Source organism: Heptranchias perlo, chromosome 12, assembly GCF_035084215.1.
Source record: "Heptranchias perlo isolate sHepPer1 chromosome 12, sHepPer1.hap1, whole genome shotgun sequence".
Classification (NCBI taxonomy): domain Eukaryota; kingdom Metazoa; phylum Chordata; class Chondrichthyes; order Hexanchiformes; family Hexanchidae; genus Heptranchias; species Heptranchias perlo.
This window is the reverse complement of record NC_090336.1, coordinates 3,532,937-3,559,136: the sequence shown is the minus strand read 5'-3', so window position 1 is coordinate 3,559,136 and position 26,200 is coordinate 3,532,937. Positions and strand designations below refer to the sequence as shown.

Sequence of the window (26,200 nt, the reverse complement as noted above, 5' to 3'; positions counted from 1 at the left end):
CAGGTGGGGGTCCTCCATACTGTTTACAACCTGTTCAGCTGTGCAAGGTTAAGACAGTGCTTTGGCTGGAGCGTTAAATTCCAAAATCGCATCTTTCCTTTCAAATCAGCGTTGCACACTGATCTAACACATTTTCCTTACTTTACATGCTGCCGGCGTTCATTATCTGCACTGCGCAAATGCCTTTATCAAGATGGCGTCCAGCGCATGTCACACAAGAAATGTGGGCGTGAATTCCAGATGCCATTTTGGGTCCTTACCAAGCCATGTAGCGCCTGAAAAATGGGCGCTACACGGCTCAATTTATAGGCCTCTAATTTTTAACTTCTCGTCCTCGGAATTGAACTGTTGATTTCTATTCATCAAAAACTGGACTGTGACTTCCCAAACTCATTTCGCACAGGGTCCATGCACCTGGCAGAGAGAAGGAGCTTTCATTCATCACTCTGAGCTTCTTTCAAACTCAGATCCCAGCGGAGAAGCAAATCAGAGATGGATCTACAATGTGGTAACCCTGATTCTCTGACCTGCGGGGAGTACATCATTATTGAATTTACCATAACCTGCGGAATGATCCAATTATCCTGAAATTTCAGAATACAGCCCTTAATCTTTGCACAATCAAATAATTTAGATAAAACTTGCACTATAACTGAAGTAAACTTATTATTTTGTGTCTTTTGTGAATATTATTAACATTTCAATTGAAAGAAAGAACATTTATATAGCACCTTTCATGACCTCAGGACATCCCAAGGTACTTTACAACCAATGAAGTACTTATGAAGTGTAGTCACTGTTGTAATATAGAGAAACACAGCAGCCAATTTGCACACAGCAAGGTCCCACAAACAGCAATGATCATATAATCTGTTTTAGTGATGTTGGTTGAGGGACAAATGTTGGCCTGAACACTTCGAAAAGTGTTGTGGGAACTTTTATATCCACCTGAGAGGGCAGACGGGGCCTTGGTTTAACGTCTTATCTGAAAGACAGCACCTCCGACATTGCAGCATTCCCTCAATAACGCACTGAGTTAGAGGCGAGAGTGCTACCAGTGAGCCAAGGCTGACACCTAATAGCAGTGATATTGCCACATAACATTACAGGCATATCTAAATCATCTGATGGGCAAGGAAACCACTTGCTGATTACCACCTACCGTCCTCCCTCAGCTGATGAATCAGTCCTCCTCCATGTTGTGCACCACTTGGAGGAAGCACTGAGGGTAGTAAGGGCACAGAATGTACTCTGGGTGGGGACGTCAATGTCCATCACCAAGTGTGGCTCGGTAGCACCACTGCTGACTGAGCTGGCTGAATCCTGAAGGACATAGCTGCCAGACTGGGCCTTCGGCAGGTGGTGAGCGAACTAACACGAGGGAAAAACCTACTTGACCTAGTCCTCCCCAATCTACCTGTCACAGATGCATCTGCCCATGACAGTATTGGTAGGAGTGACCACCACACAGTCCTCGTGGAGACAAAGTCCCGTCTTCGCACTGAGGACACCATCCAACGTGTTGTGTGGCACTACCACCATGCTAAATGGGATAGATTCAGAACAGATCTAGCAGCTCAAAACTGGGCATCCATGAGGCACTGTGGGCCATCAGCAGCAGCAGAATTGTATTCCAGCACAATCTGTAACCTCATAGCCCGGCATATTCTTCACTCTACCATTACCAACAAGCCAGGGGATCAACCCTGGTTCAATGAGGAGTGTAGAAGAGCATGCCAGGAGCAGCACCAGGCGTACCTAAAAATGAGGTGCCAACCTAGTGAAGCTACAGCTCAGGAATACATGCATGCTAAACAGCGGAAGCAACATGCTATAGACAGAGCTAAGCGATTCCACAACCAACGGATCAGATCAAAGCTCTGCAGTCCTGCCACATCCAGTCGTGAATGGTGGTGGACAATTAAACAACTAACGGGAGGAGGAGGCTCTGTAAACATCCCCATCCTCAATTATGGCGGAGTCCAGCACGTGAGTGCAAAAGACAAGGCTGAAGCGTTTGCATCTTCAGCCAGAAGTGCTGAGTGGATGATCCATCTCAGCCTCCTTCCGATATCCCCACCATCACAGAAGCCAGTCTTCAGCCAATTCGATTCACTCCAAGTGATATCAAGAAACAGCTGAGTGCAATGGATCAGCAAAGGCTATGGGCCCCGACAGCATCCCGGCTGTAGTGCTGAAGAATTGTGCTCCAGAACTAGCCGCGCCTCTAGCCAAACTGTTCCAGCACAGCAACAACACTGGCATCTACCCGACAATGTGGAAAATTGCCCAGGTATGTCCTGTCCACAAAAAGCAGGACAAATCTAATCCAGCCAATTACCGCCCCATCAGTCTACTCTCAATCATCAGCAAAGTGATGGAAGGTGTCGTTGACAGTGCTATCAAGCGGCACTTACTCACCAATAACCTGCTCACCGATGCTCAGTTTGGATTCCGCCAAGACCACTCGGCTCCAGACCTCATTACAGCCTTGGACCAAACATGGACAAAAGAGCTGAATTCCAGAGGTGAGATGACTGCCCTTGACATCAATGCAGCATTTGACCGAGTGTGGCACCAAGGAGCCCTAGTAAAATTGAAGTCAATGGGAATCGGGGGAAAACTCTCCAATGGCTGGAGTCATACCTAGCACAAAGGAAGATGGCAGTGGTTGTTGGAGACCAATCACCTCATGCCCCAGGACATTGCTACAGGAGTTCCTCAGGGCAGTGTCCTAAGCCCAACCATCTTCAGCTGCTTCATCAATGACCTTCCCTCCATCATAAGGTCAGAAATGGGGATGTTCGCTGATGATGGCACAGTGCTCAGTTCCATTCGCAACTTCTCAGATAATGAATCAGTCCGTGCCCGCATGCAGCAAGACCTGGACAACATCCAGGCTTGGGCTGATAAGTGGCAAGTAACATTCACGCCAGACAAGTGCCAGGCAATGACCATCTCGAACTAGAGAGGGTCTAACCACCTCCCCTTGTCATTCAACGGCATTACCATCGCCGAATCCCCCACCGTCAACATCCTGGGGGTCACCATTGACCAGAAATTTAACTGGACCAGCCATATAAATACTGTGGCTACAAGAACAGGTCAGAGGCTGGGTATTATGCGGCGAGTGACCCACCTCCTGACTCCCCAAAGCCTTTCCACCATCTACAAGGCACAAGTCAAGAGTGTGATGGAATACTCTCCACTTGCCTGGAGGAGTGCAGCTCTAACAACACTCAAGAAGCTCGACACCATCCAGGACAAAGCAGCCCGCATGATTGGCACCCCATCCACCACCCTAAACATTCACTCCCTTCACCACCGGCGCACTGTGACTGCAGTGTGTACCATCCACAGGATGCACTGCAGCAACTCGCCAAGGCTTCTTCGACAGCACCTCCCAAATCCGCAACCTCTACCACCTAGAAGGACAAGGGCAGCAGGCACTTGGGAACAACATCACCTGCACGTTCCCCTACAAGACACACACCATCCCGACTTGGAAATATATCGCCGTTCCTTCATTGTCGCTGGGTCAAAATCCTGGAACTCCCTTGCTAACAGCACTGTGGGAGAACCTTCACCACACGGACTGCAGCGGTTCAAGAAGGCGGCTCACCACCACCTTCTCAAGGACAATTAGGGATGGGCAATAAATGCTGGCCTTGCCAGCGACGCCCACATCCCATGAACGAATAAAAAAAAGGATACAATGAATTGTTTTATAAATTGCCTGTTATCCTCATTCAAGTAGTAAAATAAGCATACTTGGGCAAATAATTGAACAGGTATTTTTTAGTGACAGTATATGTTTATTAAATGCATACCTCTTTGGGTAATCCATCAGGCCCAATGCATCCTGCAAAAACAAACATACATATGAATAGATAAATCAGATTTTTTTGATAAATCCTTGGAGCTGAAAAATTCCAGAAGGGATGCAAATAATGAGGGAAGACATTCAAAGAAGTTCTAAAATAAAGAAAAAATGAGAATGAGTCAGAATATTTACCACATTTATCAACACATAGGTCAGTGTCAGGGCTGAAAAGGATGGAACCCTCTGAGCAGAAGCAGCCTTCTGATAAATTGAGACCAGTCAATTCTGAATTGCTGTAAAAAAAATACATATATGTTAGTACTGTATATTAATCTTGTCTGATAGAAACAAATAATTTTAAATGCATTAAAACTATTTTAATTGCCAATATATTTGGTTTTGTAAACACTGTGATATTCTTTTTCCGTGCTCATCTTAACTAACCTTGAAGTGCAAGTAGGCTCCTTTTCAAAGATCTCACATGCTTTGTAAACCTTGTTTAAAGGACAATTAAAAGCTGTATTGAAAAATAAAAAAGTTCTTGTCAGACTATCGACAATGTTATAGAACTACATTTTAATAGAACTTGCACTTCTTAAAGATTGAAGGATTAAAAAAAAATCTGAAGCATGTTATGTTATTGAAAACAGCCAAACAAAGATTAGTGTTCATGCTCGGAACATAAGCAACTATACCTCAACATTTTGTATCAATACAAAAAGTCTGTCTGAAATACCAGTAGGGAAGATTCACATATCAGTTCTCCTGCCCATGGAACTCTCTGCCTTGCATGCAGAAGTGCATGTGCAAGAATTCAATTCACCTGCTAAACTCGGAGTCACAAACAGTGAGAAGATTACATTCTTTTGCGAATTTTAACAAGTTCTAAAGAATCGGTAGGCAAAAACAATTGCTTTGCCAATGGGGAATTAAACATCCAAATACATAGTGTTGTTGGTTCATGCCATCACCTTCCACAGCTGCACCCACCTACAATCAGGACCAACCCAAGAAATCGGAGGACTACCGCTGGAAATGGGAGGCACTCTTTCATGAGCACTTCTGTTGAGAGAGCCAGCAGTGCAATGTTTTTTTTATTCTGGAAGTTCAGCTTATTCTGCTGTCGTCCTTTCAGACGTAAAGTTTATTAGAGCTGTGGAGATAAATGAATGCTGCTAGAAATAGAAGGCACATATCAATCAGATGTGCTCCCACTCAGCAGACTGGTTTGGGAATTGTGTTCAATGGGTACATGGGGCTGGTCTACTTTTTTAAAAAAAATCCTGCTCTAAGTGCACCAAAGTTAAAAGATCACAGGATAGTTTCTGCTTAGATATGCATGAAGGGCATGGATGAGAGTTTCAGCAGCAGATGGACTGAGGCAGAGGTAGAGGCGAACGATGCTATAGAAGTGGAAGTAGGCGGTCATTGTAATGGAGCGATTATGGGGTGGGAAGCTCAGTTCGGGGTCAGATAGGATGCCAAGGTTGTGAACAGTCTGGTTCAATCTGAGATAGTGCCTGGGGAGGGTGATGGAATCGGTGGCAAGAGAATGGTGTTTGTGGTGGGGGCTGAAGACAATGGCTTTAGTCGTCCCAATGTTTAACGGGAGGAAATTGTGACATACTGTACCATACTGCTCTAATACTAGTATATAACAGTATACTAATATAATACTAGCATATAGCAATATAAAGCTGCTCAAATGATACTTAAATTTATTGCTGTAAAATTAGCTAAACTAATAAATTAATCAAGCAAAATATAATTTTAATTAAAGTTCTAAACACTAATTCTGCTTGACCTGCTGTCACTTTCTCCCCCCTATTGTATTTTCCTTCCCATTCTTTATCTGACCTATTTTCTTTCAACTTAATTTTTTTTACATGAGGCACAGTAGGGGATCTGCTGATGATTAAATTTGTTGATTGCTACCAGAGTCTATCAGTCGCTCGATAAGTAAATTTATCCATAGTGCTGGAAATGTTCAGGTAGAACAAAGTACAAACAATTAAATCATTCGCTTAGTTTGTATGTACTTACGGCATTCTCCTTCTGTGAAATTTCTCCAATCAATGCAGATACCGTGCGACATGCACACAGTTGCATAGGTTTGCAAGCTCGCGCACACCACTGAGGTACTTGGCATTAGACATTCATCGCGCACGCATGCCTGATAGTAGAGGTCCGGTGAAATACGATAATGACATTCTGCAAATAATCTAGAAATATTATAGCTCATTAAACTTTCTGAGAAACTATGATTGAACACTAAGATCAGAGCATGTGGAGTCAAGGGACAGGTAGTAGAATGGTTAGCAAGCTGGCTACAAAACAGAAAACAGAGAGTAGGTGTTAAGGGTAGCTACTTAGACTGGCAAATGGTGAGAAGTGGTGTTCCACATGGTTCGGTGCTGGAACCACTGTTGTTCACAATTTACATTAACAATTTGGACTTGGGAATCGGAAGTACAATTTTCAAAACTTGCGGACGATACAAATTGGGGGGTGTAGTTAACGCAAAGGACGAATGCAACAAAATACAAGAAGACATTAATAAACTTGCAGAATGGGCGTGTAATTGGCAAATGAATTTCAATATAGATAAGAGAGAAGTGGTGCATTTTGTAGGAAGAATAAAGAGGCTACATACTACTTGGATAATAAGAGTCTAAATGGGGTAGAGGAGCAAAGGGATTTAAGGGTACACATTCCCAAATAACTAAAAGTAGCGATGCAGGTTAATAAGGCCATAAAAAAGGCAAACCAAGCACTGGGGTTCATTTCTAGAGGGATAGAATTGAAATGCAGAGAAGTTATGTTAAACTTTTTTTAGAATCTTGGTTAGACCACACTTGGAGTACTGTGCACAGTTCTGGTCTCCATATTATAAAAAGGATATAGATGTATTCGAGAAGGTGCAAAAAAGATTCATGAGGATGATACCAGGCTGGGAAAGTTCTGAACAGGCTGGGGCTCTTTTCTCTAGAAAAAAGAAGGCTGAGGGGTGACCTGATAGAGGTCTTTAAGATAATGAAAGGGTTTGATAGGGAAGACGTAGAGGAAGTGTTTCCACTTGTGGGGGAGTCCAAAACTAGAGGTCATAAATGTAAGATAGTCACTAATAAATCTAATAGGGAATTCAGGAGAAACTTCTTTACCCAAAGGGTGGTAAGAATGTGGAACTTGCTACCACAAGGAGTAGTTGAGGCAAATAGCATTTAAGGGGAAGCTAGACAAGCACATGAGGGAGAAAGGAATAGTATGGTATGCTGATAGGGTTAGATGAAGTGGGGAGGGAGAAAGCTGGTGTGGAGCATAAATGCCGGCATAGACTAGTTGGGCCGAATGGCCTTTTTCCGTTCTGTAGACTCAACGTAACTTGATGCAAAATATAGGTCCAGAGTAAAGCTCCCTCTACACTGCTCCATTAAGAATTCCCTGGTCAGGTTCAGAATGGGTTAGATGAAAAATAAGACTTCATCTACTCTATCCCAAAAACGTGATTTAACCCCAGTATCCCCATTGCACAAGTGTGTTATTTGCATTTTTTACACTCCTCTCATCCATGACACCAACCTCCTTTTCCCTGGATCCTATTCCCACTAAACTGTTGACAACCCAGCTTCCCTTCCTGGTCCCCATGCTAGCTGACATTGTACATGATTCCCTCTGCTCAGGCACTGTCCCTCTCCCTTTCAAAACTTCCGTCATCACCCTCATCCTCAAACAATCCATTCTTCCCCCCTCAGTCTTTGCAAACTGTCACCAAATCTCCAATATTCCTTTCTTCTCCAAAGTCCTTGAACATTTTGTTACCTCCCAAATCCTGCCCATCTCTCCAGCAGCTCCTTATTTGAATCCATCCAATCAAGTTTCCACCCCTCCCACAGCACCAAATTGAGCCTAACCAAAATCACATACAACCTTTGCTGTAGCTGTAACCGTAGTACATTATCGCTTCTCAACTTCTCAGCAGCCTTTGACATGGTCAACCACACCATCCTCCTCCAATGCCTCTCTTCCTTTGCCCTTGTTTGGTTCCACTCTTACCAATCCAATCTTAGCCATAGCAGCTCTACTAATGGCTTCTTTTCCCACCTAACATGACACCTCAGAAGTCCACCCCTTCTTTCCTCATCTACATGCTATGCCCTGGCAACATCATCCAAAGCCATGGGGTCAGTTTCCACATGTGCACTAATGACTTCCAGCTGTACCTCACCACCAAAACTCTCAACTGCTCCACTGCCTCTGTACTGTCAGACTGCTTGTCTGACATTCAGCCTTGGATGAGCTGCAATTTCCTTCAGCTAAACATTGGAAAGACTGAAGCCATCACCTTCAGCCCCCACCACAAACTCCTTACCCTTGCCACTTACTCCATCCCCCTCCCTGGCCACTCTCTAAGGTTGAGCCAAACTGTTCACAACTTCAACATCTAGTTTCACTCCAAGCAGAGCTTCCAACCTCCATATCCTCACAATCACAAAGATGCCTCTGTCCTTACTCAGTCCATCTGCTATTAAACCCTCATCCATGCCTTGTCATCTCCAGATTTGATTGTTCCAATGCTCTCCTGGCCAGCCTCCCATTTTCCACCTTCTATAACCTTCAGCTCATCCAAAACTTTGCTACCCATATCCTATCCTGTACTGTCCTGCTCGCCCATCATCCCTGTCCTTGCTGACCTCCATTGGCTTTCGATCCTCCTCAAATTTAAAATTCTTGTCCCTGAGTTTAAATCCATCCATGCCCTCATTCCTCCCTACTTCTGTAACCTCTTCCAGCACGACAATCCATCTCCCCAAACTCCATTATTCTAACTCTGGCTTTGTGCATCAATCCTTCCTTTGCCCCACCATTGGTGGCCGTGTCTTTAGCCACATAGGCCCCTTGCTCTGGAATTCCTTCCCTAAACCCCTCTGCATCTCCACCTCCCTCTCATCCTTTCAGACCCTCCTTAAAATCCACCAGTTCCCCTCCTAATATCTCCTTCTTTGTTCAGCATCCATTTTTTCCCTCACTCCTCTGTTAAGCCCCTTGGCATGCTTTTTCTACACTAAAGGCGCTATACAAATGAAAGTTGTTGTTGTAATCATCTAAGTAAATTGGCACTGGAATGACATTGATTACCAATTATTGTCAGTTATATTTTATTAGCTAAAGAGAGTTTCACGCCACCAGTCTTATCTAATTTTCAAACTATGTAGGCCAGGACCTACTCCGTTAATGGTAGGGCGTTGGGGAGAGTTATAGAACAAGGAGATCTAGGAGTACAGGTTCATAGCTCCTTGAAAGTGGAGTCACAGGTGGATAGGGTGGTGAAGAAGGCATTCGGCATGCTTGGTTTCATTGGTCAGAACATTGAATACAGGAGTTGGGGATGTCTTGTTGAAGTTGTACAAGACATTAGTAAGGCCACACTTGGAATACTGTGTACAGTTCTGGTCACCCTATTATAGAAAGGATATTATTAAACTAGAAAGAGTGCAGAAAAGATTTACTAGGATGCTACCGGGACTTGATGGTTTGACTTATAGGGAGAGGTTGGATAGACTGAGACTTTTTTCCCTGGAGAGTTGGAGGTTTAGGGGTGATCTTATAGAAGTCTATAAAATAATGAGGGGCATAGATAAGGTAGATAGTCAAAATCTTTTCCCAAAGGTAGGGGAGTCTATAACGAGGGGACATAGATTTAAGGTGAGAGGGGAGAGATACAAAAGGGTCCAGAGGGGCAATTTTTTCACTCAAAGGGTGGTGAGTGTCTGGAACGAGCTGCCAGAGGCAGTAGTAGAGGCGGGTACAATTTTGTCTTTTAAAAAGCATTTGGACAGTTACATGGGGAAGATGGGTATCGAGGGATATGGGCCAAGTGCAGGCAATTGGGACTAGCTTAGTGGTATAAACTGGGCGACATGGACATGTTGGGCCGAAGGGCCATATTGTAAACTTTTATGATTCTATGAGAGGTAAAAGCTTACTGACCTAGACAGTTGTGCCATCCAGGACTCTAAATGTTCTAAGCTTGTCACATCTCATTGTGGTCTAAAATTGGCATTAAGTTTTTTGCAAAAAGTTCACAAAAATCGAGGTTGGTTAACACATAAAAATAATTGTTCAGTGCTTCATTTTTGAAGACTTGAGAGAATGGTAAAGGTGAATTAGTAAGTCTCATGTGATATTCAAAACAGATTTGCACAAATTTGTTTTGGTAAGTTATTTAGTTTGCGGACTAATCAAAAACTCAGAGCTGCTTGACATTAGGAAAGCTCAGATAATGGAAATGCAGTAAAATTTCTTACTTGCTTGTAATGAGCTTGCAAAGAGAATTAGAGCTACAAGGCTGTTGTGTTGTTTGGGGACTGAATGTGACTTGAGGTCTTGGAGTAGTTGGTGATGTGGATGGTCCATTGCAGTTTGGCTTGTTGGAATCTTTGACTTGCCAGTAATCAGCCATTTCAGAACAGGAGGATATAGGCTTTCCGCTGGACAGCATACAGTCATCACTCTGATCATTATTACATGTTCCTGAGAAGACAGATCGTTGGAGTATGTCAGTTTATTTATACTATTGTATACATCCTCTTTAGGAGCCATTTTGTCTATTAAAAGAGGCACAGTTATGCATTGGAGAATTATGGCAAACTTCATGGACTATTCAGGAATAGCTCCAAAAACTCTTCCATTTTGCTCAAAAAGATAAATTAACAGTGGATCTGCCACATCAACATATTTTTGATATTTTTGTTTGTTAATTTGGATTCAATTTTGTCTCAGTGCAGAATTAATTGGTGGCATGAGAACACAATCATGTTTCTCCAGATAGCTCTTTCTATAATGTTGGTGATGATTCTGGCAATGCATTTAATATGAGGTCAGAAGATCTCTCAATGCAGATTTTTATCTTGCAATTTGTAGCCAAACCTTATTATGTATGGCGTGGAGATGCCGGTGATGGACTGGGGTGAACAAATGTAAGGAGTTGCACAACACCAGGTTATAGTCCAACAGCTTTATTTGAAATCACAAGCTTTCCTCCTTCGTCAGGTGACTCACCTGACGAAGGAGCAAAGCTCCGAAAGCTTGTGATTTCAAATAAAGCTGTTGGACTATAACCTGGTGTTGTGCAACTCCTTACATTTATTATGTATGGGCATTTTTATATTTTTATTTTTTTCCTCAATTCTAGTAAAAAAGAACTGCCGGAATTTTTGGGGTCAAATATAAAACTGGGAATTGAAATTCCACTATTCAATATTTCTAATGCATTGGTTAACATATTTGCGAGAAAGTCCTCTACTGTTTTAATGAAGTCACTAACTGGTTTAAAAAAAGGGTCAATATGTTGATTAAAGTAGTGAACAAAGGAATTTCAAGCAAACTTGTAAATAATGTACGACAAATATCACACAGTCGAACTTCAACCTCAGACTACAATTAGAAAACTTCAGATTTAAGCAGCAAAACAATTTTGGAAGGAACAAATATACCTATGTATTCCTATATAAGATTGCAACCTATACTATACTTTATCCCAATAGCTCAGAAATCATTATATTCCATATATCATTCAAGATGCATATGTATTTTCTTATCTGCTATGCCTGAGAATATATCACACATATCCAGTCATCTATAGGAAAAACTTTCCAATCTCAAGGCTTGCTTGAGGCTTGTTAATTTGGTACTCATCTTCTAGTTCTGTGCTCATAGCCTAATCTATGTAACCTGCTACGTCTATATCATCACTTTTAAAAAATGGATCATATATTCTTTCAATTTTTTTAATTGAAAAGATATACATTGGGCTGCCTGATGACTCACTGAGTTTATTCAGTGAGCAGCTGAACCATACAGATCAGGAAAATCCTATGTTTGATCTTTAGTGTGTACTGAGTTCGCTGATCTCAACTGTGGTGACAGTAGGTCACTAGAGTTGGCCACAGTGGTCATGGTTTAGGGAGGGGAAAATCATCCAGGGTACCTGCTCCTGATGGCTATCCAACAACCTCTGCTTAAAGTATATATATATATATATCCACTTGGGCAAAGACAAGTTCAGACTTAGATGTGATAACCCCCATAATCAAACAGCTTTCCAGGACACTGTGTTAAGGAACATGCACCAGATGGTAACGAGTCCCCTGTGGAATTGTATCCAGGGAACGTCCATGCTGTGAGGAAGTTCACCCAGGGCCACAAGTAATATATTTTGCAAAGTGGTCTAACGTAACAGAATGTATTTATAATGAGATCTGATTTTAGCTAGATTATGTGTGCAGCATCAACCCCTTGGTGCCACGCATCATTCTACAGATTCAAGGGCAGACAATTTACTTAATCGTAAGCCTCTGCCAACATCGTTCTGCAGTGATTTGTGAGGTGCATAAGAGCAGCCCACATTGGTTTGTCTTTGATTTTTCCTCCTTACCACTGAGAAAAGATACACTTCACTTGGCACCCTCCTCTTGACAATACAGCTTCAGCTGGCAGCTCACAGAATAAGGAATTGTGCCCACCTTGACATTCAAGTTATTCCTGTTTCACTCTGTAGGTACTTAGATTCTTTCAGATGCATTTAGAAATAAGATACAAATAGAAAATAAAATACATATTACAATGTAGTTACTTAGATTTTCCTTCAGGAACTTATGTAGAACCACCCAATTCGTAACAAATGATGAATCTGGACCTGAATCTGAAGCTGCCTTTGCTGTAGGCATATCAACGCTAATATTTTAAATTATAGCCCAAACTTCTAAATGCCTTATTTTAAAGAGTTTGAAAAACAATCTGCATCCTTACCACACTGCCCCTGTGTATTGTTTCCAAATATTTCACTTGGAAGTTTGATTGTGAAAGCTAAACCACTGAAGGTAACTAGTGCCTTTATATCAGGAATTTCAAGCATCACGTTAATGCCTGTACTGGAGATCTTCACACCATCTCTTGAATATGGTAGTGACACAATACTGCCATCAACAGTTACCTGAATAATAAGACAAAACGTCATGAATTTTCTAAATAGCAATGTGGCTTTACATGACTGCATTGAACACATAGTAAAGTGCTCCCAAGTAAGAAAATAAATAATAATGATAGTTACCAGATTCTGAATTCCATTTGCAGCAATATTTGTAATCTGTATGTCCAGTTTTTCAAATTTCACTATAATAGCACGTGGACAGGAGACTTTGTCTTGTGCATCACAGTGGTAGTTGTCAATGTAAATACCAAAATTGTTACGTGATGTTCTTATTTCTTCCACGAGCATGTAGGTGCAATTTCCTTCGTGGGTGTAATATTGCCCATCAAATGTAACAAAATGTGAGCCTCCCCATCCATTGCAAGAGCCTGTGCGGAGGTTGAATTTCATTAATGTCAATTTAATCTCAGTAATAACATAGAAATAGTCTCTTCTAAAGAAAGTAGCATAACTTATAAAATCAACTCAACTTTTGATATATTTCAGATATTCCCTCACCTTTTTTATTATTTCTTCAAAGTAGTGACTCAAACTGTTACACATAGCAACCAGAGTAATTTTCCCACAATAAAATTAGATACAGAAAATGAATAGATGTAACAATAGTTAATACTGACGTATTAGTCATTACAATGAAAAATAATTATTTGTGCCAAGCACTTTGTGACATTTTGGTATAATAAGGCACTCTTGGTTGAATTCACCGATCCTGTACTTTGAGCGAGTAGCCACTCTCGAAAGAAGCATGGGTCACCATTAGGGCTGCAACACTAGTACCGATTGTGCATTTCCACAGGGAGCACAGGATTGCTGAATTTACCTCTATACAAATGAGGTATTATTTATTATTAGCATTAACAAGAGAATCATATAATGATCCCTTTCAGAATGAATATGGAGATGAGGAAGTGGATGAGAGTAATGTGTGATGTAAATCCTATGGATACAGCGAGAAGATGATAAGAGTTAGTTGTATTACCAAGTAAACCTTTTGTTCAAATGCAGAGATATAGATAAGCCAAGAACTGGGTTTCAGAAATTTAACACTGCTTAATTTTCTGTCGCTTCCCTTTCTACATAGCTGGGCTAACAGCCTTGGCCATTACTAGAATAGTAATACTCTCTCAGGTGGACATGAAAGATCCCATGGCACCATTTCGAAGAAGAACAGGGGAGTTCTCCCTGGTATCCTGGCCAATATTTATCCCTCAACTAACATCACTAAAACAGAGTATATGGTCATTACCACATTGCTGTTTGTGGATCCTTGCTGTTCACAATTTGGCTACTGCATTTCCCTACTTTTCAACAGTGACTGCAATTCAAAAGTACTTCATTGGTTGTAAAGCACTTTGGGACATCCTGAGGTCATGAAAGGCACTATATAAATGCAAGTCTGTCTTTTTTTTCTTTCTCTAAGTGGCTGTTTAGGAAGGATAAGTGAGCTCTGATTGATCAGGTTTCTGGTACTGATGGTGACAAAATCCAACTGAATGAATTCCCCCAGCAGAAAATGGCCATCAGCAACATTTCATGCTGTTAAGATTAAAACAAAAAAGGAAAATTAACAGAACTGTGAAAAAATACAGCTGCACTTGATACATTTGCCCAATTTGTCAACGAGGGATCCCTAGCAATTTATCTTACTTTCTCCATTACTGTCTTATTCTCCGTGCAACAAACTATCTCTGGCTGAGATGGTGCGAAGGCAACGGTTCCAGGACTCTTATATTGCTGCTCTGTAATCGGCTACAAGGAGGTATTAAGAGAGCGCCTAGGGTGAAGATTGTCCTTTGACGCGCTTATTGCCTGTAGGTGATTCACCTGGTGCCAGATGGTCCCACAATGGGAGTGAATTCAGAATATAAAGGTTTATTGGCATGAACCTAATACCATGCATCAAGCCACCCTGAAATAATTTATTTTGTTCTTTTGGATTAACTCCCTCATTCACACACCATTTCCTGTTCCTAGATGGAGAAAGCACGCAATCAAGCTATTGCCGGATGTCAGCCAAAAGTGATTTATATCCCAGAACTCAAAGTTATAGAAATTTTGGATTAACTGATACTCCAATATTCTTCCCTGCCTGCCCTGCCATTGCCTAGATGAGAGTGGGAGCTCGTCAGATGGAAGTACAGTGCCAAAGGACAGCGGGATGTAGGATCCCCAAAACACCAAATTTCCAATCATGTCACACCGATAGGCATCATGGAAAAATCCATAAGGAGGAATGGGGAATCAGAGGGAGAGTCATCTTAGGGTCCCCCATAAGTACTTCCTAGCAGCTGACTTCAGAACAGCATTGGGTCAGAGGCCTGTGAGCTGCTTATTCAACTACCCTCTTATACTAGAATGAGGAATAGCATAGAGACAGGGGAAGGTGGAACAGGAGAAAATTCCTCAAATAAAATTGAGAGCTCACCACATTGAGAAAGAGAGAGAACTCACACAATCACTCTTGGGCATCATGCTGCACCATCAGGACAGGTTCCAAACAGAAATGTTAGTTCCTCTTAAGGAGAAAGTGGGAGAGATTTGCGTCCCTTTTTTGGACAGGAACGGTGTGATTACACTCTGAAAATCATGGGGCTGAACTTACAACCTGTTCCCACTGCCGATCTGCCCATTGGCAATTTTGTTGGGGTCTTCACATGGACTGGCCAGATGGCTGCCTATTTTAGGGGCTCCCCCTACTTATAGTATGCAAATTGGTGTCCTATACAGGTTATAGGACCCCAATGCAATTTTGTTATACCAATGAGCAGAGTGTGCACCACGCATGCTCCATCCTTTAGTACTAGGCATTGAGCAGCCTAACTAGCAGCCCTTAAAGGGAACACAGCAGGTTGCTGCAAAGCCAGAATATTAGAGTATCAGTTAAACCAAAATTTCTATAACTTTGGGTTCTGGGATATAAATCACTTTTGGCTGACATCCGGCAGTAGCTTGATTGCATGCTTTCTCCATCTAGGAACAGGAAATGGTGTGTGAGTGAGGGAGTTAATCTAAAAGAACAAAATACATTTATGGGTTTTTTTTATACAGATTCTCATGGGACCAGAAGGCACATGAATGCTTCTCTTGGCGCCACAAAAATCTTTCTGCCCATTGCCGACCCCTTCTTGCCTCCCACCATCGCAGACTTAATGCCTCCCCCCCCGTCCCCTTTATCATTGAACATAGCTGAGCACCACGGTGGAGCCACTAAATTTTCCATTCCTTCCGACCTGCAAACTGCATGTGAGTGCTGGTCCAGCACGATCCGCCCAAGTTGAAAATCGGCCTCAGTGTGAGAATAAAGAAGATATGACATAAACAGATATGGGAATTTGAAATTCTTCTTAAACAGTGCATTGTGCATGTTTAGCATGCTGACCTCATAAAACATAATCAGTCCCATTAAATATTAGATGATAGCATGATGATTTTGCACAAAAAAATTCTGAATCAAGCAAAATATTGGTAGTACTAACATTATAACAGTCAAAACACACTTAACATATTCAGTATTGTTACTTCAAGTATTGCATGCAAAATATTTTACAATGACAGACAGAAGGAAGAGAAATTTCACAATTTGGAATAACAGGAACTATGTAAAAACAGTCAATAAAAATAGACTTTATAAAAAAAAAATTCTTGTCTTCCAGTTCGGATGTACTTACAGTCACATTCGTAATGGTAGCAACAACCATTTTTATCATGCACTTTGACAGGTGGACGGCCATTGACACATTCGATAGGTCCAACGGTGGGACACACCACAGGTGTTACAGAAACAATATTTTCTTTTATACATTTCGCCATCAAACAGCCACAGAACTGCCATGTCTCATTATGCTGCAATGAACAGAAAAATATTTTAGAGATTTCTAGAACATGTGGGCATGAAATCAATACAGTAATTATCAAATTATATTTAAGCATTTATTATTAGAGAGTATGTGTTGTCACCTATTGCTGGTTAATTTATCATTGGTGTTCATTATCCCTGCTGCATTAGTTGGTCCTGACCTCATAAAATGTTTAGTTTGCATTATGATTGTATTTATAATGCGTCCTGTTTTTATGGGATGGTTACTGCTAATGTTCAACTACCACCTTCACAACTTAAGCTGAATGGGCAGAATGGTCTGATTCACAGAGATCCTCCACTCACCACAGATGTCTTACCATTACCAATGCTACACTGACACCCTTGTGCCAAGGATGTACTTTTTCTGGTGGTGAGGGGAGATGGACAGCACCAGTCTTGACAGTTTTTTCTCTCTATTGAGATTTTACTACTGCAGGCAGTGGAGACTTTATGGGTAGAATTAAGAAATAGAAAAGGATTTAAGACTGTTGTGGGAGTTGTGTATAGGCCCCCTGGCAGCAGCTATGAAGTGGCAGAATGTGTACATGCAGAGGTTAGACAAGTGTGTATCAAAGACAAAGTGGTTTTAATGGGGGATTTTAACTTTCATATAAATTGGGATAAGCAGTCGAGCTCGTGTCAGAAAGGTAGCAAATTTCTTGAGTGTGTTCAGGACAGCTTCCTGAACCTAGAATTTGTCCTAGAACCAACAAGGGGGCAGGCCATATTAGATTTAATAACGAGTGATGAGTCAGATTTAGTTAACAGCCTAACTGTGTGTGAACATTTATCTAATAGTGATCATGATATGATCGAGTTCAACGTTGTGTTTGAAAGGGAGAAACCCATAGCAGCTATTAAGATTCTAAATTTAGGTAAGGCCAACTTCAACAGGATGAGACAGAGACTGTCCACAGTTAACTGGTCAAATCTGTTAATGGGTAAAACGACAGAAAATCGATGGGAGGTGTTCAAAAAATAATTTAACGTGAGACAGAACGAGTTTATACCCCTAAGGGGCAATAGCTCTACTTGCCAACAAAAAAGCCATGGAGAGGTAAGGGACAACATAAAACTAAAAGAAAAAGCATACAAAAAAGCATACAGAAATGCAAAAAATAGCACAGATCCTGGCGACTGGGAAAGACACAAAGTACAGTAAAGGGAGACAAAACAGATAGTTAGAGCTACAAAAAGGGACTACGAAAAGAAACTTGCAAGGGATATCAAAATCAACACAAATTTTTTTTACAATTATATTAGGAAAAAGAGGGTGGTCAAGAGCAATGTGGGCCCTTAAAAACTGATAATGATGATATTGTAAATGAAAGTAAGGAAATGGCAGACATGTTAAGTAATTACTTTGCATCAGTATTTACAGTAGAGGAAAAAGGTAGCATGCCAGACACCCCAAGGAAATTAATTTTGAATCAGGGATGGGGACTCACCATAATTAACCTAAGCAAATTAACAGTAATGAAGAAAATAATGGCACTGAAGATTGACAAATCCCCAGGAACAGATGGTTTCCATTCCAGGGTTTTAAAGGAAGTAGGTGAGCACATTGCAGATGCCCTAATTATAATCTTCCAAAGTTCACTCGATTCAGGACACTTTGGTTGGAAAATTGCACACGTTACTCCGCTATTTAAGAAAGGTGAGAGAGGGAAACCAGGCAATTATTGACCAGTTAGCCTGACATCTGTTGTCGAGAAATTACGAGAGTCTGTAATTAAACATAGAGTGACTGAAAACCTTGAAAATTTTCAACTGATCAGGGAGAGTTAGCATGGATTAATAAAGGGTAGGTCATGCCTGACGATCCTGATTGAATTTTTTGAAGAGGTGACGAAAGTAGTGGACAGGGGAATGTCTATGGATGTTGTTTATATGGCCTTCCAGAAGGCATTCGATAAAGTCCCTCATAAGAGACTGTTAGCTAAAGTCAAAGCTCATGGAATTGAGGGAAATTTATTGACCTGGTTAGGTAATTGGCTGAGCATCAAGAGACAGAGAGTAGGGATAACGGGCAGGTATGCAAATTGGCAGGATGTGACTAGTGGTGTCTCACAGGGATCTGTGTTGGGGCCTCAACTATTCACTGTATTTATTAACGACTTAGATGATGGGATAGAGAGCCACATATCCAAGTTTGCCGATGACACAAAGAAAGGCAGCATTGTAAGTGTAGATGGAAGCATAAAATTACAGAGAGATGTTAATAGATTAAGTGAATGGGCAAAACTGTGGCAAATGGATTTCAAAGTAGGCAAGTGTGAGGTCATCCACTTTAGACCTAAAAAGGATAGATCAGAGTACTTTCTAAATGGTGAAAAGCTTGAAACAGTGAAGGTCCAAAGAGACTTAGGGGTCCATGTACATCGATCATTAAAATGTCATGGACAGGTACAGAAAATAATCAATAAGGCCGAGAATACAAGGGGTGGAAGTTAGCTATGCTATACAAAGCCCTGGTTAGACCATGTCTGGAGTACTGTGTTCAGTTCTGGGCACCTCACCTTAGGAAGGATATATTGGCCTTGGAGGGAGTATAGTGTAGATTTACTAGAATGAGACCTGGACTCCAAGGGTTAAATTACGAGGACAGATTACACAAACTAGAATTGTATTCCCTGGAATTCAGAAGATTAAGGGATGATTTAATCAAAGTTTTCAAGATATTAAGGGGAACTGATAGGGTAGATAGAGAAAAACTATTTCCGCTGGCTGGGGACTAGGGGCCGTGGCCTAAAAATTAGAGCCAGAACTTTCAGGAGTAAAGTTAGGAAACATTTCTACATGCAATATATATGATGTTATATAATTGATATAATATGATTTATATCAATTAGTGTTAATTGTATTCAGGTGGTGGGTATCAATTGGGGACACTGTTGTATCTTTTTTATAGTAGAGCTTATCTAGGGTGTGGAGTATGTGTGAGGGGAATCTCTGTGAATAAAGGCTTGGAAGCAACTAAAGACCGGGATCTAATATTCTATCCCTCATCATTTGGCGATCCAATTTTAACAAAGTGTGGTAGAAGTTTGGAACTCTCTTCCGCAAACGGCAGTTGATGCTAGCTGAATTGTTAATTTTAAATCTGAGATTGATAGATATTTGTTAACCAAAGTTATTAAGGGATACGGGGTTAAGGCGGGTAGATAGAGTTAGGTCAAAGATCAGCCATGATCTCATTGAATGGTGGAACAGGCTCGAGGGGCTAAATGGCCTACTTCTGGTCCGATGTTCCTGTGTTCCATAGTGCTCCATCAAGTAGCTCAGTTGGAGGTATCCAACCCAACATTGTCACAGACCAGGTATGTTAACTAATATGTGGCATAACTGATTTGATTTCACAGAGTGTAATCAATCATGTAACATAATTAACACAATATTGTGTCATTAATGTCACATTATCTCAGCCATCAAACATGCCAAATGTGCAGAGCTTGAACTGTATGCAGTTGTGGTGATTGATTGCTCATTGCATTGTCTTGTTGCCAAAGATGTGTGACTGTATAATGTAACATATACTTGCATCTCTTGGAGGATCAAAATCCGGACAACCTGATACACTTGGAACTGTTGTTGTATAGCTGGCACTACTTGGAGGTACATTTGTAGATGCAGGTGTTGTGCTTCCACAAGGCCAGATATGTTTTTCAATCTTACAAGTGTCATTGCATTTTGCAAAAATGCAAAAGCCAGCTTCGTCAGTGTAGTTATATATAGTTGCACCTAAAAATGTGAACAAAGGAAAATTCACCATTTCATTTTTGTTTTGAAATATTTTCTTGGGCGGTGGCGCAAAACGGGTGGTATCACATAGGCCGCTTGATATACGCCCCGCTTTACACTGAAGTCAGTGGAGCTGAATATCAGGCGGGGAGTATGGCGGGCGGCTGATCCAATACCGCCCGTTCACCGCCACTGCCCGACTAATTTCTACCCCCAATACTTAACTGGAGGAAGGCAAATTTCAGTGAGTTAAAAGGGATCTTGCCCAGTTGGATTGGAATCAAAAATTGGTAGGCAAAACAGCAGTTGAACAATGGGAAGAGTTGGTTCGGGTACAGAGTAGACACATTCCTACGAGGGAGAAAGGAAGGGCATCCAAAGCTACAGCTCCCTGGATGACTAAAGATATAGAGATTAAAATGAAACTGAAAATGGAGGCTTATGGCGAATGGAAGGTTTATAACACAGTAGAGAACCAGGCTGAATATAGAAAGTACACATGAGATCTAAAAAAATGGAATGAGGGGCAAAGAGAGAATATGAGAATAGATTAGGGACTAAAATAAAAGGGAACCCCAAGTCTTTTATAAACATATATATAGTAAAAGGGCAGTCGAAGGAAGGGTGGGACTGATTAGGGACCATTACCAACAAGGCAGGGGATCAACCCTGGTTCAATGAAGAGTGCAGAAGAGCATGCCAGGAGCAGCACCAGGCATACCTAAAAATGAGGTGCCAACCTGGTGAAGCTACAGCTCAGGATTACATGCATGCTAAACAGCGGAAGCAACATGCTATAGACAGAGCTAAGCAATTCCACAACCAATGGATCAGATCAAAGCTCTGCAGTCCTGCCACATCCTTCGTGAGTGATGGTGGACAATTAAACAACTAACGTGAGGAGGAGGCTCTGTAAACATCCCCATCCTCAATTATGGCAGAGTCCAGCATGTGAGTGCAAAAGACAAGGCTGAAATGTTTGCAACCATCTTCAGTCAGAAGTGCCTAGTGGATGATCCAACTCGGCCTCCTCTCGATATCCCCACCATCACAGAAGCCAGTCTTCAGCCAATTCAATTCACTCCACGTGAAATCAAGAAACGGCTGAGTGCACTGGGTACAGCAAAGGCTATGGGCCCCGACAGCATCCCGGCTGTAGTGCTGAAGAATTGTGCTCCAGAACTAGCCGCGCCTCTAGCCAAACTGTTCCAGTACAGCTACAACACTGGCATCTACCCGACAATGTGGAAAATTGCCCAGTATGTCCTGTTCACAAAAAGCAGGACAAATCCAATCCGGCCAATTACCGCCCCATCAGTCTACTCTCAATCATCAGCAAAGTGATGGAAGGTGTCGTCGACAGTGCTATCAAGCAGCACTTACTCACCAATAATCTGCTCACTGATGCTCAGTTTGGGTTCCATCAGGATCATTCGGCTCCAGACCTCATTGCAGCCTTGGTCCAAACATGGACAAAAGAGCTGAATTCCAGAGGTGAGGTGAGAGTGACTGCCCTTGACATCAAGGCAGCATTTGACCGAGAGTGGCACCAAGGAGCCCTAGTAAAATTGAAGTTAATGGGAATCAGGGGGAAAACTCTCCAGTGGCTGGAGTCATACCTAGCACAAAGGAAGATGGCAGTGGTTGTTGGAGGCCAATCGTCTCAGCCGCTGAGTGCTGCAGGAGTTCCTCAGGGCAGTGTCCTAGGCCCAACTATCTTCAGTTGCTTCATCAATGACCTTCCCTCCATCATAAGGTCAGAAATGGGGATGTTCGCTGGTGATTGCACAATGTTCAGTTGCATTCGCAACCCCTCAGATAATGAAGCAGTCCGTGCCCGCATGCAGCAAGACCTGGACAAAATCCAGGCTTGGACTGATAAGTGGCAATTAACATTCACACCAGACAAGTGCCAGGCAATGACCATCTCCAACAAGAGAGAGTCTAACCACCTCCCCTTGACATTCAACAGCATTACCATCACCGAATCCCCTACCATCAACATCCTGGGGGTCACCATTGACCAGAAACTTAACTGGACCAGCCACATAAATACTGTGGCTACAAGAGCAGGTCAGAGGCTGGGTATTCTGCAGCGAATGACTCACCTCCTGACTCCCCAAAGCCTTTCCACCATCTACAAGGCACAAGGCAGGAGTGTGATGGAATACTCTCCACTTGCCTGGATGAGTGCAGCTCCAACAACACTCAAGAAGCTCGACACCATCCAGGACAAAGCAGCCGCTTGATTAGCATCCCATCCACCACCCTAAACATTCACTCCCTTCACCACCGGCGCACTGTAGCTGCAGAGTGTACCATCCACAGGATGCACTGCAGCAACTCGCCAAGGCTTCTTCGACAGCACCTCCCAAACCCTCGACCTCTACTACCAAGAAGGACAAGGGCAGCAGGCACATGGGAACAACACCACCTGCACGTTCCCCTCCAAGTCACACACCATCCCGACTTGGAAATATATCGCCGTTCCTTCATCGTCGCTGGGTCAAAATCCTGGAACTCCCTTCCTATAAATCTGAGATAGATAGATTTTTGGCAACCAAAGGTATTAAGGGATATGGGCCAAAGGCAGGTATCTGGAGTTAGATCACAGATCAGCCATGATCTTATCAAATGGCGGAGCAGGCACGAGGGGCTGAATGGCCTACTCCTGTTCCTATGTTCCTATGTAACAGCACTGTGGGAGAACTGTCACCACACGGACTGCAGCGGTTTACCACTGGTGCTCACCACCACCTTCTCAAGGGCAATTAGGGATGGGCAATAAATGCTGGTCTCGCCAGCGATGCCCACATCCCATGAACGAATTAAAAAGGGCAGGAGAAGGGGACTAATTTGGATAGCTCTTTCAAAGAGCAGGCATAGGCACAATGGGTCAAATGGCCTCCTCCTATGCTGTACCTACAATCATACTATGATGTCTCCTTTCCTGTTTCTCCTTTGCTCCTCTCATTTTCCTCTCTCATCTCTCTTTCTTGCCTTCTCTCTCTGCTTCACTATTGTACTTTTCTCTTGCTGTGCTTTCTGCTTAACTCACTTTTTTCTGTTCCTCTCTTTCCTGTTTATCTCTCCCTCTCTCTCTCTCTTTCCAAATTGTCATAAACAATTTCCAAAATCATTCATACTTTACCACTTTCACCACAATTAATGTGGAATCCTTCACCATTCGCGTTAAATTTGTTGTTATGCTATTCACATTAAACTATTTGCAACACCATTCATATTAAACTATTCGCAACACTATTCACATTTAAATCATTTGTTGCACCATTCACATTTAACAATTTCCCCAAACAATTTGTTAAATCACTCATGTTAGTGAAAAGTATCTGCATCAATAAATAACTATCTGCAACACTGAATAAGTAGATGAGTAAATCTAACATCTTTCTAAAGCTACTAGAGGCATAACTGATGGGATCAGTTTTCAAATTGTTAAATGTGAACGGTGTAACAAATGTGAATAGTGTTGCAAATAGTTTAATATGAATGGTGTTGCAAATGGTATTTAAGAAACAACTGGTTTCTCCCATAGAACACAACAATGGCCTTCCTGTCATTGTGAACAAAAAACATAAGTAGATTACCTGGGGAATACACTGTCCCATTCACAATGCAGAAACATTCGGTGACAGAAGATGAATAGCGTGTGGTAGGAGAAACGGTAGAATGCACTGTGAAAGCAGTAGGTGTTGGTTGAGAAAACGTTGAAGGACTCTTGATTGTAGTTGCAGATATAGCACTTGTGGACGAAGATCTGGTTACCAAAACAGTGACTGCAGCAGTTGTACTCCATTCAGTGGCAGTGGTGGAAGATGCATTTACGGTGATTCTCTCAGCAGGAGGAACAGTCGTAGACGATTTCAAAGTGCTAGTGTGGGTAGTAGGCAATGTCAGAGGTGCAGTATTTGTAGACACTGTTCTGGTTGTGGTGGTAGGTGTACTTGAAGGTGGGGTTGTGGTCGTAGCTGAAGGTGTAATTGCGGTTGTAGTTGTGGGTGTTGTTGTTGTAATTGGAGGTGGACGAAGGGATGTAGTTGTGGTTGAAGGTGGAGTTGTGGTGGTTGTTGGGGGACGTGTGATTGTACTAATGGATGGTGTTATTGGTGTACTTGATGGTAATGTTGCAACTGGTGTGGAGGTAGTAATAAGTGGTGTAGCAGATGACAGAGGAATTGTTGGTTTAGTTGTTTCCGTTGTTTCAGTTGTGCAGATAGTAGTTGTTGTAACACTCTCTCTGGTTGTTGTTGCTGTAGGGCTTGCGGATGCTGCAGTGGTACGGCTGGTGGGTGGACTTCTAGTTGTAGGTGGGGTTGTGGTCGTAGTTGGAGGGGTTCCTGTCGGTGCAGTTGATGGTGGAGTGGTGCTTGAATGTAGAGTTGTGGGGATAGTTGATGGGGTTGCAGTTGCGGGGATGGTTGATGGGGTTGAAGTTGTTGTTGGAGGAGTTTTTGTGGTTGTGAATGTAGTTGAAGGTGGAGATGTAGTTGAATGGGGAGTTGTGGTTGAATGTGGCGTGGTGGAGGCGGGTGGTGAGATTGGAGTTGTAGTTGTAGGTGGGGTTGTCGTCGTAGTTGGAGGGGTTCCGGTCGATGTCGTTGAAGGTGAAGAGGTGGTTGAATGTGGAGATGTGGAGCTAGTTGGTGGGATTGGAGTTGTGGTTGTTGTTGGAGGGGTTTTTGTGGTTGTGGATGTAGTTGTAGGTGGGGATGTGGTTGAGATCTCAGGTGTGGTTTTACTTGGTGGTACTGCTGTAACTGGGGTAGAGGTAAGAATAGGTGGTGTAGCAGTTGCCGTAGAAATTGTTGGTTCAGTTGTTTCTATTGTTTCAGTTGTGCAGATAGTAGTTGTAAAACTCTCTTTGGTTGTTATTGCTGTAGGGCTAGTGGTTATTGCAGTGGTACTGCTGGTGGATGGGCTTCCAGTTGTAGGTGGGGCGGTGGTCGTGGATGAAGTTGATGGTGGACGTATGGTTGACGGTGGAGTTGTGGTTCTAGTTGGTGGGGTTGAAGTTGTCGTTGTTGTTGGTGGGGTTTTTGTGGTTGTGGATGTAGTTGACAGCGGAGAGGTGGTTGAATGTGGTGTGGTGGAGATGGGTGGTGAGAGTGGAGTTGTAGTTGTAGGTGGGGTTGTGGTTATAGTTGGAGGGGTTCCTGACGATGTAGTTGAAATTGGAGATGTGGTTGAATGTGGAGATGTGGAGATAGTTGGTGGGATTGATGTTGTGCTTGTTGTTGGAGTGTGCTTTGTGGTTGTGGATGCAGTTGAAGGTGGAGAGGTGGTTGAATGTGGAGTTGTGGAGCTAGTTGGTGGGAGTGGAGTTGTGGTTGTTGTTGGAGGGGTTTTTGTGGTTGTGGATGTAGTTGTAGGTGGGGATGTCGTTAAGATCTCAGGTGTGGTTTTACTTGGTGGTACTGCTGTAACTGGGGTAGAGGTAACAATAGGTGGTGTAGCAGCTGCCGTCGGAATTGTTGGTTCAGTTGTTTCTATTGTTTCAGTTGTGCAGACAGTAGTTGTAAAACTCTCTTTGGTTGTTATTGCTATAGGGCTGGTGGTTATTGCCGTAGTACTGCTGCTGGGTGGGCTTCCAGTTGTAGGTGGGGCTGTGGTCGTGGATGGAGTTGATGGTGGAGGTATGGTTGACTGTGGAGTTGTGGTTCTAGTTGGTGGGGTTGAAGTTGTGGCTGTTGTTGGCGGGGTTTTTGTGGTTGTGGATGTAGTTGAAGGCGGAGAGGTGGTTGAATGTGGAGTAGTGGAGGGAGGTGGT

At 42.5% G+C, this 26,200-nt stretch overlaps 1 protein-coding gene across 1 annotated transcript in view; it reads right to left on the bottom strand.

Annotated features, from left to right (window-relative positions):
• Positions 1–434: 434 nt before the first annotated feature.
• Positions 435–26,200, bottom strand: part of LOC137328120 (mucin-2-like) — a 101,365-nt gene continuing 75,599 nt past the window's right edge. The window contains exons 37-43 of the mRNA XM_067994298.1: positions 16,481–16,655; positions 12,933–13,180; positions 12,632–12,815; positions 10,129–10,354; positions 5,867–6,045; positions 3,831–3,862; positions 435–563 (exon numbers count right to left, since the gene is read on the bottom strand). Of these exons, the coding sequence (XP_067850399.1) occupies positions 435–563; positions 3,831–3,862; positions 5,867–6,045; positions 10,129–10,354; positions 12,632–12,815; positions 12,933–13,180; positions 16,481–16,655 (1,173 nt within the window). The remainder of the gene's footprint in view (positions 564–3,830; positions 3,863–5,866; positions 6,046–10,128; positions 10,355–12,631; positions 12,816–12,932; positions 13,181–16,480; positions 16,656–26,200) is intronic.